A 16,104-nucleotide genomic window follows, 5' to 3' on the forward strand; every position below is an offset into this window, starting at 1 on the left:
ATCAACTGGTAGTGCTCTAACTGATTTCTTTAATGAGCTACATAGTATTATATGGTATGGATGTACCACTAAGAAATGGGAAATGATGAGATATAACTTCTAAAATAAGATTATATAAAGACTGTGACTTTCTTCTTGGATGTATACTCTTGTGTGTGCTCTTTGTCCTCTCTTTCAATTACTGGAAGCTGGCTGCTATGTCTTTTTGACACTCAAGCAGCCAACAGAGAGACCTACATAGTGAGGAAGTGAGGCCTGCCAACAATCATGAGTGAATTTAGAATCAGATCTTCTTAGGCCTGCCAATAGCCACATGAGTGAGCTTCCTCAGTCAAGATGACTATAGCCAGGAGACATCTGACTACATCCTCATGAGAAGTCCTGAGCCAGAACTATCTAGGAAAGCCATTTTTACATAGATAACTGACCCACAGAAACTAAGATAATATTAGTTTGTCACTATAAGCCACTACATTTGAGGTAACTAGCTATATAGCTACAAATAACTAACAGACCACATAAGAAATAGTTACAGGACAATATCTGATGATAGTAATTCCATTTTACCTTTTTCCCTTGAATTCAGTAATGCCAGATCCATAAAACAGAGGAATTCCCAAATAATCAAGCTTTTTGAGTTCTATCCATTTTTTGACTGTAAAGACAAATTTAACAGGAAAAAATATATATATTTTTAGAAAGGTATTTCTTACATTTGTGTAGATGCTTAAACTTATTTAGCTAACAAATAGAAATTAGACCTTCCTAAAAATATTTTTTTAAATCAAATATATCTAGCTAACAGTTTCAAATTTTATTTATTGCAATAATTAACAGATAATATTAAATACATAATACAGATTTCTAACATTTAAAAAGTCATAATCACTATACTCAATACTCTAATAATCTATATGGAAAAAGAATCTAAAGCAAGTACAGAAGAAACTAATACAATATTGTGTAATAACTATATTCCAAAAAAATAATAAATAAATAAATAGAATATGCAACAAAAACAAAAATAGTCATAGTCATAAAATTCACTGATATCATTTATTGCTTCTCACCCTATTAGCTAAGATCAAGTGTAGCATGGGGGCTTCTCGGTTGGGACAGTGGTAAAGAATCTGTCTGCAATGCAGGAGACACGAGACACAGGTTCGATCCCTGAGTCAGGAAGATCCCCTGGAGCAGAAAATGGCAACCCACTACAGTATTCACGCCTGAAAAATTCCTTGGACAAAGGAGCTTGGTGGGCTAGTCCATGGGGTTCTCAGTCGGACACGACTGAGCAACTGAGGACACACCATTTATCCAAATGTTTCTATCCATTAACAAAATTCATTCCCTTATAGGCCTGTTAAATTTTCAAATTAAAATAAAATATGATAACTACCAAAGGAGCAGTAGAAAGACAGCTTTTTCTTTCTTATTACTAAAAACCTAAAACCAGAGTAGCAAAAAAAAAAAAAAAAATGGGGCTTCACTGGTCACTCAGTGGGAAAGAATCCACTTGCCAATGCAGCAGACACAGGTTCAATCCCTGGTCCAGGAAGATTGCACACTATCGCAGGCAACTGAGCCCCTGCCTCACAACTACTGAGCCCATGCACCCTAGAGCTTATGTTCAGCAACAAGAGAAACCACCATAATGTGCACAGCAAATAGAGATAGCCCCCACTCACAACAACTAGAGAAAAGCCCAAGCAGCAACAAAGACCTGGCAGAGCCAAAGTAAGATGTTTTTTGAAAATAGAAATTGGTCAGGAGAATCATCTTACTCTGAAACTACATTGTACAGAAACTATTTTGATTAAATTTTGTTTAAAAAAAAAAAAACAAATTCACTTAAATAATCAGGCAGCTTATTTAATTTTTCACTTTTCTACCAAATATGCTTAATGTTTAAAACAGCTCTACTGATAAACAATGAAGTTTAATGGATTCTATTTGTTACTCTGACATAGTTTAAGCAGTTAGTAAAGACTACAGTCTTGATGTTCAGGTTTTATTTAAGAAAACAAAGTTAATTATTGAGGTGAGACTCATCATTCTTTTTCCTAAACATAATGTAAATGACCTTGATTATATAGGCATTACTCATATCAATTTCCTTCAAGCTTTACAAATCCATCTGTATCATATCGTTTTTACAAAACACTTCTATTCTTCTTAGCCTTGCTCATATTTATTTCATAGTCTAATCCTCTAACTGGTAGTTCTTACATCTGATATTCAGCTCCAATTAATTTCCCAACATACAAATTTTCAACATTTTTAACTGATTTTCTAAATCATCTTAATGTTTATTATCATTTTCATACAGTTTGGCCTAATCTATTGTATGGTCATTCCTTTAATTTATAATTTACTGCCCATTTTAATGTCTTTTCTTTATATCCTTTCTCTCCAAATGGTTTTTTGCAAAAGAAATAATTTCATCCTATCTTTTACACCTGAAGAACTCTCGGTGGCTTCAATCAACAATCCAACATTTTATGTAAGGTAACAAATAACTTCAATTTGAAATATATAACCCATTATGTACATAATATCACTATTTATATACCTCTGTCATTTTTACATAACAATTAACTGATCATTTTACAATAAAAATTTCCAATTGAAAAAGATTTTCCATAAGGCCAGGAAAGGAAAAAATATTGACTCCCCCTTAGCAAACATACATATGGAAGTAGCTTACTTTACTTATTTTACTTACTACAGTCTTTTTTTGCTGCTCTTTGATAAAATTTAAGTTCTGAAAATAGTGGGCCATTTTCTTGATATTCCTATAAAAGAAAAGAACAATTGATTTTATTAGAAAAAAAATTTTAAAGATGGAATTGGTATTTCAAATGTGAAAATACGAGTATACATATATAATAAATAATAGTACCTGAATTACAAAAATCTCAAGATTTTCTCACTAAATAAAGAATCTAATTTTTAACATTTTGTAATGCTATCACTATACAGTCTTACACATGAAAGCAGTCTTCTTATGGAAGGAACTTACTAAAAACACAAAATTGTACACATACACAGACACTCATGTGTACTAACATGCAAAACAGGGTGGATACACTGCAAACTACCTTGGTGGTTCATTCATACATGATACTTTTACTGAGTTTCTCCTATTTTTCATTAATTATACTAGGCACAGGGGATGCAATCACAGATAAAACCTCATTCCTGCCATTATGGACTTCACCATCTAGAACAGAGAGGAAAAGAGGAGAAGATAGATACCTAGATAAGATACAAGGATGATAAATGTCAACGAAGAAGAACAAAATTCCCTAGTCTTTAAATTTTTACAATGTAAAAATATATAGTAATGTTTGTTGTGTTGATCATAAGATCATAAAGACTAAGATGAAAAACATTTTTACAAAAATGAAATAAAGCAGAAAATAAAAAAGTCAAATGTATGTGAAACATAAATTTAAGAGCAATACTTACCACTTTTATTACATGTCTTGCATCTTTATCTGGTTCATTTGTGGGGAAAGCTGCAAAAGAAAGACAGTGAGGGAAAAAAAATGGTTGTTTCCAATTCCTGATTGTTTACTACGTCCCAGACACTGTGCTAAGAACCTCTTATGGTACCACCTCTGTTTTATAGAAGATCCTTCTTAAGGTTTAACAAGTTGAATAATCTGCTCACTAAGTAGCAGACTGGGGACTGAAATTCAAATCTGACACCATAGCCTACACTCTTTACCATAAACCATATTCAAATATGCAAACATGGAAACCAGTAGATTATATTGATCACTTAGATCCAAATGCAGGGGAAACTATTCTCTAGACATATAGCATTAAACCCCAAAATGATATACAGTATAATCTATTCACTCCATTTTGCTAAATTAAAATCTATGATAATTCAAAGTGAAAACTGATTCATTTTAAGTAGAAACTTCAAAACAACTTTTACTTGGCAAAATTCTAAAGTAAATCAAGTTTGAAAGAGAATAAAGTAAAAAAAAGTTGATTGCAACTATGAAATTAAAAGACGCTTACTCCTTGGAACGAAAGTTATGCCCAACCTAGATAGCATATTCAAAAGCAGAGACATTACTTTGCCAACAAAGGTCTGTCTAGTCAAGGCTATGGTTTTCCAGTAGTCATGTATGGATGTGAGAGTTAGACTGTGAAGAAAGCTGAGCGCTGAAGAATTGATGTTTTTGTTTTGTTTTGTTTTTTTCTTTAGATATGTTACTGAACTGTGGTGTTGGAGAAGACTCTTGAGAGTCCCTTGGACTGCAAGGAGATCCAACCAGTCCATTCTAAAGGAGATCAGTCCTGGGTGTTCTTTGGAGGGACTGATGCTAAAGTTGAAACTTCAATACTTTGGCCACCTCATGTGAAGAGTTGACTCATTGGAAAAGACCTTGATGCTGGGAGGGATTGGGGGCAGGAGGAGAAGGGGACAACAGAGGATGAGATGGCTGGATGGCATCACCAACTCAATGGACTTGAGTCTGAGTGAACTCCGGGAGTTGGTGATGGACAGGGAGGCCTGGCGTGCTGCATTCATGGGATCGCAAAGAGTCAGACACGACTGAGCGAGTGAACTGAACTGAATGCTCTTTGCTTCCTGAGGTAGAAGCTGGTAGAAACTCCCTGCTTCTATTCTGAAAGCAAGTTGCCAGAACAGCAGAACATAAGAAACATAAAAGCCCAAAAGGAAACCAAGAGTTTTAATTCGATATGCAACTTATTACATTGTAAGTGGGGGAAAAAATATCCAACTAGTCCAATGTCTTACTCTTTGCTGATTTCAATCCGTATAATCTGAATCTTCTCTTCATATGATTTCACATGAATATAATCATGTGTTGACATAACACTTGAATCATCCCCACACTTGTCATTTGATAGCTATACAATATTCTCTATAAACTTCCAAGTCAGATTATATTGGAGGGCCTAAATTCAAAATCAATTGATCAGAAGGCTCATGGAGATGGACAGTGAACAAATAAATTGTCCTAGTGATCAAGGAGGTCTCATTACAATAATCAGTTAATTAATTAAACAATTCTACTGTTAACCAAAACACATTCTAGGTAGTGAAATTAACTAATGACAGAAAACAGACAAAGTATCTGCTTTCATAGTCTAATGGAGAAATCAGACATTCATCAAATACTCATAGAAAAGTGTAAAACCAATTACATAAGTGTTACAGGGAGAGGAAGATGGCACAATGAGGTAGATGGTGTAATTTAACTTATATAAAAGGGAACACTTGTACAAGCATAGTTGGAGAGATAGTAAAGGGCTAGATGAAAATCTAGCTAAGAATTTCTGTCCATAAAAAGCTTTAAAAGCTTGAGGTGTCGTTTAGGACAGAAGTGAAGTGAAGTTGCTCAGTCGTGTCCGACTCTTTGCAACCCCATGGACTGTAGTCTACCAGGCTCCTCATCCATGGGATTCTCCAGGCAAGAATACTGGAGTGGGTTGCCATTTCCTTCTCCAGGGGATCTTCCCGACTTAGGGAGTGAACCTGGGTCTCCCACATTGCAGGCAGATGCTTTAACCTCTGAGCCACCAGGGAAGCCCAGGAAACACATAATTAGATTTGCATCCTGAACAGATCAATACACTATAGTGTGGAGAGCAGACTGAAGGGGAACCAGAGTATATACACACAGATCAGTAAGGATTTAATTTTGATAGATTAGAAAAGGGAGGACTGTAGATTAAAGTATCAATGGCAGATAAAGAAAAGTAAGCAGATTCCAGAGATTCCACAAGGTGAAACTGATAGGACTTGATCATGGAGGGAAAGGTATACAGTTTGGTCGGTTATAGCTGACAGATCTATTGGAAGTTGAGAAGAATGATCAAGCATGGACAGTGATAGTATTGAAAGTAGTCACCTAACAACATAGAAACAAAGATAAATAAAGCAAAAATCAGAATACAAGGGAAAATTCTTAAAAATATAATCATAGTGAGACATATTAATGTTTCTCTGAGAAAATTTTATCAAGTGCTGAAACTATAAGAATAGGAGCATGTTGATGTCATTAATAATTTAAATATAGACTTCTATTTATATTAATTTATATTAATCTTTAATCTATCCTCTGTGAATTGTAACTTGTATCATTAAAAATATTCATCTATGTTTCATTTAAAAATAAATAAAATTTAATTTTAAAAAAAGTAGTTTCACATCTTCATTTAAATTTCTGAAGGGATGTCTGATGACCTGAAAAGGCATGCATTGTACACATACATGGTATTTGCCTTCCTAGCATCTCTTTTCTAGCCATTGGAAACTTTCTCTGATTTTTCCTTTGAGGAACCCAACCTCAAACTATCTATGTAGACCTAGAAGGGCTGCGATCATAGTGTATCCTCCCTTACATTCCAGAGCTGGGCACATGACCAAGCCTGGCGATCTGCAATGTACAAGCCCACTGGCCACCATAACTAGTTCAGAAAGAGCAAAGTGCTCAACTAGGTAGAAAAGTCTTCCCTAGCAGTTGATGTAACTAAGCAACACAAGACAGATGATAAACTTTTAGGATACCAAAATCTTAGAAATATCAGTGATCACTTTTCTCCGGTAAATGGAAAATAAAGCCTGAAAATAAAATCCAGAACTGAGAAAAGTAGGGTTAAGGCAGGGAGAAAGAAAAGAGCCCTAGTGACACTGCATAAGCCCTGGAGTACTCATACCTAAAAGCCAAAAACGTCCTGTACTTCTCACTCACAGTTAATAAATCTCCCTTTTGATTAAATTCATTTGAGATTCTGAAATTGGCAACCAAAGACTTACACAGACTGCAACAATGGAGTGTTCCATATGCAAGATTATTTTAAAGGTACTGTGTCATAGTTTAATGGGCAGTGTCAGGCATTACATATAAAGCAGATCTTCAGTTCAGTTCAGTCACTCAGTCGTATCCGACTCTTTGCGACCCCATGAATCGCAGCATGCCAGGCCTCCCTGTCCATCACCAACTCCCGGAGGTCACTCAGACTTTCATCCATAAAGTAGATCTTACATAAACAAAAATAACAATTCATGAGGAAGATAATTATGAACTTTCAAGCATCTAACAGAGACTTAGGGCTTCCCAGGTGGCACTAATGGTAAAAAAGCTGCTTGCCAATGCAGGAGACATAAGAGACATGAGTTCAATCCCTGGGTCAGAAAGATTCCCTGGAGGCAGGCATGGCCACTCTCTCCAGTATTCTTTCCTGGAGAATTCCATGGACAGAGGAGCCTGGTGGGCCACAGTACATAGGGCTGCAAAGTATCCAACACGACTGAAGCTACTTAGCAGCACCCACAGTGGAGACTTAATATACATATATAAAATTATGATGTACATTATAATCAATAACATCTTTTATTTTTAAAAAATGTCAATAATAATAAATTTGAGTAGATTAAGCTCACCAGTTAAAGAAAGAAACTTTAAGGTTGTCAAAAAATAAACAAATGTATACTATTTATAAGACAACTAAAACCTAGTGATGCAGAGAAACAAAATAAAAAGATAAGAAACAAATTAGCTGAAATTAGCTGAAAGAAAGCTGGAAAAATCATGGAAGATTTTAATATAATTTCATAATGTATAGGCAACCAACAAGAATAAATTGAAACAATACAATTAACAGTTTTTATCTAAAGTCCACATTAAAAAAAAAGAATATATTTTCTTTTCAACCTGACATAAAACATTTTTTAACTGCCCATACTTTTACCAAGAAAGCAGACTTCATCACCAATCAAAAGACAGGGTGATTGAATGGATAAAAAAATAAAAAGGACCCAACTATATGACATCTACAAGAGATTTGTTTCTGGTTCAAAGACACACAAGATTGAAAGTGAAGGGGTGGAAAAAGATGTTCTATGTAAATGGAAACCGAAGAAAGCAAAGGAAACTACACTTATGTCAAACAAAATATATTTTAAACGAAAAACTGTAACAAGAAACAAGTAAGATCATTATATAATGATAAAGGGATCACTTCATCAAGAGGATATCACAATTGTAAATATCTATGTACCCAAGATAGGTGAACCTAAATATGTAAAGCAAGTATTAACAGATCTAAAAGGGGGAATAGCAATAAAATAGTATAGGGCTTTAATACCCTACTTTCAACAATGGATAGATCACCCAGAGAGGAAATCAATGGGGAAATAATGGATGTAAACTAAACATCATATAAGAGAAATCTAATAAACATACACAGAAGAGTCCAACAACAGCAGCAGATACACTCTTCTTAAGTACACAGGAAAGGTATTTTCAGGCTAGATCGTGTTAGGTGATGAAGCAAGTCGTAACAAACTTAAGAAAAATGAAATCATATAAAGTGTTATCAAGTGCCTTTTTGGACCACAATGATACAAAACCAGATACCAATTACAAGAGAAAACTAGCAAATTCACAAATATATGGAAACTGGAACAATATACTCTTGAACAATCACTGGCTCAAAGAAGAACTTTTCAAAAATCAAGAAATAACTTGAGACAAATGAAAATGGAAACAAAACATATCTGTACTTGTGGGTTACAGTTCTAAGAAGGAATTTTGTAACAGTAAAGTTTCATACCGTGAAAAATGAAAAACCCTAACTTTACATATCAAAGAACTAGAAAAAGGAAGCTCAACATTAGTAGAAAAAGGAAATAAAGACCAGAATGGAAATAAATGAAACAGAAGTAGAAAGAAAACGGAAAAGATCAATTCAGACAAAGACTACATGAAAATTACAGACCAGTATCTCTAATGAACATACATGCAAAAATACTCGACAAATCATTAGCAAATTGAATACAACAGTACATTAAAGAATCATATACCATGATCAACTGGGATTTATTTTGGGGATCCAAGGATGGTTCAATATGCACATCAATTAACATGATAAGCTACATTAACAAAATGAAGGATAGAAACCTTAAGATCATTTTAATAGATGCAGAAAAAACACTTGACAAATTCAAAATCCTTTCACGATCAAAAATTCTCAAAAACTGAGTAATGAAAGATCATACCCAAACCTAACAAAGGCTAATTATGAGAAACCCACATCCAACATCATACCCAAGTAAAAAGCTGAAAGCTTTTCTCTTAAGATCAGGAACAAGACAAGGAACTCTTGCAACTTTTATTCAACATAGTACTGAAAGTCCTAGCCAGTGAAGTCAGGCAATAAAGAGAAATAAAAGACATCCAAATTGGGAAGAAAGAAAGTAAAATTATCTGTTTGTAGATGACACCTATGGAGAAAATCCTTATGACTCCAGCATACAAACAATAGTGTCAAAAAGAATCCATTACTTATGATATATTTAACCAAGTATATGAAAACTGTGTACACAGAGGACTTTAAAACACTGACGAAAGAAAACACAATGAATGGAACGATATCATGTGCTCATGGATCAGAAGAATTAATAGTGTTAAAATATGCAAACTAGTCAAACAATATACAGATTCAATGTAATCTCTACCAAAATTCTAGTGGTATTTTTCACAGAAATTGTTTTAAAATCTACATGGAACCACAAAACATCCTGAATAGCCAAAGTATACACAGCAAGGAAAACAAAGCTGGAAGCATCACATCCCCTGATTTCAAACCAGATTACAAAGCTGTAATAATCAAAACAGGATGGTACTGGTATAAAAGTAGACATGAATCAAGGGTATAGAACAGACAGCCCAGAAATAAACCTATAAATTCATGGTCAATTAATTGACAATGAAATCAGGAATACACAATGGGGAAAGGACAGGCTCTTCAGTAAATGGTGCTAGGAACACTAGACAGCCACATGCAAAACAATTAAACTGGACCCCTATGTTATCTTGTATACAAAAATCAACTCAGAATGGATTTAAAGACTTGTGAGTAAGACCTAAAATCATAAAAAATCTAGAAGAAAACATAGGGGGTAGGTTCCTTCATATTTGTCTTGGTAATGACTCTTTTGGATCTAACACCAAAAACAAAGGCAATAAAAGCAAAAATATTTACACAGGTGGGACTAACTAAAAAACTAAAAACTTCTGCATAGCAAAGGAAACCATCAACAAAATTAGAATGCAGCCTATGGAATAATAAAAGATTTGCAAATCACATATCCAATATCAAAACATAAAAAAATGATACAACTCAATAGCAAAAACAGATAACCCAATTTTTAAATGGATAAAGGCTATTTTTAACAGATTTTTTCCAAAGAAAACATTCAAATGGCAATAGGTGCATGAAATAGTGCTCAAAATAACTGATTACCAGGGAAATGCAAATTAAACCATGAGATCTTACCTCATACCTGTTAGCATGACTATTATCAAAAAGACAAGTAGTAACAAATGCTGGTAAGGATGTAGAGAAAACGAAACCCTTTGAAGGAATATAAACTTGTATAACCACTATGGAAAACAGTGCGGAGGTTCTTCAGAAAATTAAAAATAGAACTATCATGTGATCTAGCAATTCCACTTCTGGATATATTCAAAGGAAACAAAAGCTGGTTTGAAACAGTTATATAATGTATGATTTCAACTATATGCCATTCTGAAACAGAGGGCAGAGGGATAAATAAGTAGAACACAGGAGAAACTTCAGGCAGAGAAATTACTCTGCATGATACTATAATGGTCGATACATGACATCATGCATTTGTCAAAACCCATAAAACTGAACTATATAAGTGAACACTAATGTAAACGATGGACTTTAGTTAATAAATTGTAACAAAATCACCACAATAATTCAAGACATCAATGCCAAAATTACACAAAACTGGGACTATCTGATAAAGACTTCAAAGAAACTATAATAAAAATGTTCCAGAAAGTAACAGCAAACACTTTTGGAATAAATGGAAAAGTCAGATTAGTGTAGCAAAGACATAGAATATACAGAGAAAAAATTAAATAACACTTTTAGAACTGAAAAATACAAAAAACCTTGAAAGGAGCTAGAGTAAAATGGTTAGTTACAAGGTAAAATGACTCATATTACTGTAGATTTCTCATCATAAACCCTGAAGACCAGAGGGAAGAGTCACAAACTATTTGAAGTGCTGAAAATAACAGTCAATCCAATATCCAGCAAAAAATATCTTTCTGGAATTAAATAAAGACATTCTCAAGTGAGGAATACTAAGAGTAGCCATAGCCAGCAGATCTGCTATATAAGAATTGCTAAACAAAGATATTCAAAAAAGAAAAGAAAATCATATAAGGAAATGTGGACTACCAGGAATAAAAGAGAAAAAATAGTAAATATTGGGAAAATGCAATGGATTATTCCTTTCTTCAGTTAAAATGTATTTCATCGTTGAAGCAAAAATTATAATATAGTCTGGAGGAATTTAAATTAGTCTAGATGTAATATATAAGACAACTACAACATATCAAAATGTGTGTGGTTCTGCCAAAGAAGGACTTAGAATCAAATTTAGCACTGAATACTTTTACTACAAAAGAAAGATTCAAATAAGTAAGTTTCCATCTGACGGAACCAAGGAAAGAACAAACCAAACCCAAAGAAAATGGAAGAAAGGAGATAAAAACAGAAATCAGTGAAACTGAAAACCAAAAATACAGTGAAGCCACAAAACCAAGAGCTGTGTCTTTGAAATGACCAATAAAAAGATAGCAAGACTAACAAAAGAGAAAACAAAGAGAGAAAAGTGATCTTATACTAGGTATGAAAACGGAATGTCACTATAGAAACTAGTATTAAAAGTATAATAAACAAGTATTATGAACAACTCTATAGACAGAAACTTGACAACTTAGATGAAATGAAACAACTGCTTAAAAACACAAACTACTGAAAGTTACCTGAAATGAAACAAATAACCGAAGAAGTACCAGATGAAATCAAGCTTTAAAACAAACAAACATTGTTCAGGAAAAAAGGTATCTCTAACCCCAGATGGCTTCACTGTGAAATTCTACATAACACGTGGAAAAGAAGTAACATCAATTCTGTATACTCTTTTCCAAAAAGCAAAAATGGAGGGAATAATTCACAACTCATTTTATGAAGCCAGCATTACCCATAAAACCAAAACCAGAAAGAGATAGAAGAGGGGGGAAAAAACCATAAAGAAAGAAAGAAAAAGAAAACTACTCAGAAAGAAAAATAGCCTCTTCTCATGTTGATGCAAAATAAAAAATAAACTAAATAAGAAATTAATGTCACCTACCATATTAAGAATGTAAAAAACCCCAAATGATCACACCAATTGATGCAGAAAAAGTGTTTGACAAAATCTGATATCCATTCAAGATAAAAACTCTCGGACAGTAAAGGACAGCTTCCTCAACTTGAAAAAGAATATCTAGAAACAACATATAGGTAGTAGTATTATGAATGATGAGAGGCTGAATGTTTTCTCCCTTAAACTGGGAACAGTCAAGGATGTCCACTCTCACCATTCCTACTCAATAAAGTGCTGGAAGTGCTAGCTAGTGCAAAACATCAGGAAACAAAAAGTACACAGACTGGAAAGGAAGAAATAAAGTGGTCCCTACTCCTAGATGATATGATTAACTATACAGAAAATTCCGAAGAATCTGAAAAAAAACATTCTAGAACTAATAAGCAAGTTTACCAAGATGAGGTCAAAAAGAAAAATCAATTGTATTTTTATACACTAATAATGCACAACTGGAAAACAAAATTACAAAAGCAGTATCATTTTCAATAGCATCAAACATTTCAAAAGAAAGAAAAACATATATGCCTAACATTCCATGTACAGGATTGATATGCTAGAAGCCAAAACGGTGATGAAAGGAATCAAAGACCTACAGAAGTGGAGAAAGATACTATATTTGTGAACTGAGGACTCAACATGTCTTCAATGTCAACTCTCCAAAATTTTGTCTCTGACAAAAGAGAGGCAAAAATATTATTGAAAACAAATACACAATATACAACTCTGGCAGAAAATGTAAAAAAGGAAAACAATAGACTTCAAGGGGGAAGTGAACTTCAAATAAACACAATTTGAATACATAGAAACTGTGGAGACAGAATGCAGGTTATACGAGAATAACAAAGCTAGCAAGATGATATTGGTACATATTTTCACCACTGTGTCCAAGACTACAGCATATAAAACTTCTGATTTTTTAAAATTTACTAAATCACCACACACAAAATGAGTTCTCATACAATTGTTGAAAAAAACTTATTCTGGATAATGCTGTTAAATTCCTTCCAAATATAAATTCTTGTTAATTGCATATTCAAATTTCAGTTCAGTTCACTTGCTCAGTTGGATCCGACTCTGCGACCCCATGAACTGCAACATGCCAGGCCTCCCTGTCCATCACCAACTCCCAGAGTCCACCCAAATCCATGTCGATTGAGTTGGTGATGCCATCCAACCATCTCATCCTCTGTTGTCCCCTTCTCCTCCTGCCCTCAATCTTTCCCAGCATCAGGGTCTTTACAAATGAGTCAGTTCTTTGCATCAGGTGCCCAAAATATTGGGGTTTCAGCTTCAGCATCAGTCCTACCAATGGACACCCAGGACTGATCTCCTTTAGGATGGACTGGCTAGATCTCCTTGCAGTCCAAGGGACTTTCAAGAGTCTTCTCCAACATCACAGTTCAAAAGCATCAATTCTTCGGCACTCACCTTTCTCTATAGCCCAACTCTAACATCCACACGTGACCATTGGAAAAACCATAACCTTGACTAGAAAGACCTTTGTTGACAAAGTAATGTCTCTGCTTTTCAATATGCTATCTAGGTTGGTCATAATTTTCCTTTCAAGGAGTAAGCGTCTTTTAATTTCATGGTTGTAATCACCATCTGCAGTGATTTTCAAGCCCAGAAAAATAAAGTCAGCCACTGTTTCTCCATCTATTTGCCATGAAGTGATGGGACTGGATACCATGATCTTAGTTTTCTGAATGTTGAGCTTAAGCCAACTTTTTCACTCGCCTCTTTCACTTTCATCAAGAGGCTCTCTAGTTCTTCTTCGCTTTCTGCCATAAGGGTCATGTCACCTGCCTGAGGTTATCGATATTTCTCCCGGCAATCTTGATTCCAGCTTGTGCTTCTTCCAGCCCAGCATTTCTCATAATGTACTCTGCATATAAGTTAAATAAGCAGGATGACAATACTCCTTTTCCTATATGGAACCAGTCTGTTGTTCCATGTCCAGTTCTAACTGTTGCTTCCTGACCTGCATACAGGTGTCTTAAGAGGCAGGTCAGGTGGTCTGGTATTCCCATCTTTCAGAATTTTCCACAGTTTATTATGATCCAAACAGTCAAAGGCTTTGGCATAGTCAATAAAGCAGAAATAGATGTTTTTCTGGAACTCTCTTGCTTTTTTGATGATTCAGCAGATGTTGGCAATTTGATCTCTGGTTCCTCTGCCTTTCCTAAAACCAGCTTGAACATCTGGAAGTTCACGGTTCACTTATTGCTGAAGCCTGGCTTGGAGAATTTTGAGCATTACTTTACTAGCGTGTGAGATGAGTGCAATTGTGCAGTAGTTGAGCATTCTTTGGCATTGCCTTTCTTTGGGAGCTTTACTATTCAACTTTGAAAGTGAAGTCGCTCAGTCGTGTCTGACTCTTTGGAATCCCATGGACACCAGACTCCTCTGTCCATGGGATTTTCTAGGCAAGAGTACTGGAGTGGGTTGCCATTTCCTTCTCCATGGAATCTTCCCAACCCAGGGATCAAACTCAGGTCTCCTGCACTGTAGACAGACACTTTACCGTCAGAGCTTACTAATTATTATAGCATAATCAATTATCTTCAAACTCTTTTAGTAATGAAATATTTCTTTTCAGCCTGATAAAAAGATTAGAACAAAGCAGAATTCTCAGGTTGAAACATGGGTGGAGGGACCAGAGCCCCTACTCCTTTTACCTGTATATTTGGGTTCCATAGAGACCAGTATGAAGACCTAACAGGTGACTGATTAGTCATTTCCTGACCTTGTTTATGATACCTTTAGTTATATTTGTAACATGTTCTTCTTGAATATCTGCTAGATTTTCTTTTTTTTTTCTCTTTTCTCTAAGGAAAAAAGATACAACACTAGCAATCTGGCCATATCAAATTCTATCGTTTTATTTTCACTTGGTTTTATTAACCTTTTGCCATTATACAATGTCCTTGTCTAGTTCTCGTAATGGTATTTTACTGTAGAACATAAGATAATTTTTTAAAATGCTCATCTTACTCTTTGCTTACACATGCATGAAAAAACTTGATTTTTTAATATCTTAATATTTTATTGTTTTCAGGTATTTCTCTTTTGGCAAGTAGTTATGGGGTTTTGGTCAATGACATTCTTTAATAGATTTCAGACAGTTTTTTGTCCAGTGTGGTAACTGGCAATTGTGCTGCAGTCCATGGAGTCACAAAGAGTTGGACACAACTGAGCGACTGAACTGAACTGTACTGAACTGATAATACAATTATGATATGAGGACAAGATGGTTGGACAGCATCACCAACTCAATGGACTTGAGTTTAAGCAACCTCTGGAAGATGGGAAAGGACAGGGAAGCCTGGCATGCTGCAGTCCCTGGAGTCTGCAAAGAGTTGGACACGACTGAACAACAAACAACAAGTTATAATACAACACTCTGCAAGTTTATATTATTGTTATTCTTTTTTGCTCCCCTTCACTAATTATTTACTGGTTGTGGTATATATTACACATTTTATTTTATCTTATAATAGACTATCTTTCAATCCATTTATTTTCACTCCACACTGATATACTCTAATTCAGATGTTTTCATTAGTATTAACTAAATACATTTTGAACTTGCCTGACGAGTTGATATATAACAACTTTTCTGTTTAACTCTTAATCCTGTAAGTCCTAACCACAGTTCTTGACTCTATTTTAGAAATGCAAAATGTATTGTAAAATTATGTCCATAACTCCAGTTTTCACTCAACTTTTACTTTGTATCATCAATCTTTTCTCAATATTATAATTCATTTATCTCTTGGAAGTCTTATTCACTTACATACTTTCAAGTCTACTTTATCTTTGTGGTAATCTGTTATCAAATCATTTCAGATTTCCTAAAT

At 34.5% G+C, this 16,104-nt stretch overlaps 1 protein-coding gene across 7 annotated transcripts in view; it reads right to left on the reverse strand.

Moving 5' to 3' along the window:
• VRK2 (VRK serine/threonine kinase 2) overlaps positions 1–16,104 on the reverse strand; it is a 98,740-nt gene that overhangs the window by 66,053 nt on the left and 16,583 nt on the right. For all 7 annotated transcript variants that reach the window (XM_027966806.3, XM_027966807.3, XM_060412155.1 and 4 more), the window contains exons 3-5: positions 3,472–3,521; positions 2,726–2,795; positions 568–655 (exon numbers count right to left, since the gene is read on the reverse strand). In XM_027966806.3, coding sequence (XP_027822607.1) covers positions 568–655; positions 2,726–2,795; positions 3,472–3,521 — 208 coding nt within the window. The remainder of the gene's footprint in view (positions 1–567; positions 656–2,725; positions 2,796–3,471; positions 3,522–16,104) is intronic.

This window comes from Ovis aries, chromosome 3 (assembly GCF_016772045.2).
Source record: "Ovis aries strain OAR_USU_Benz2616 breed Rambouillet chromosome 3, ARS-UI_Ramb_v3.0, whole genome shotgun sequence".
Classification (NCBI taxonomy): Eukaryota; Metazoa; Chordata; class Mammalia; order Artiodactyla; family Bovidae; genus Ovis; species Ovis aries.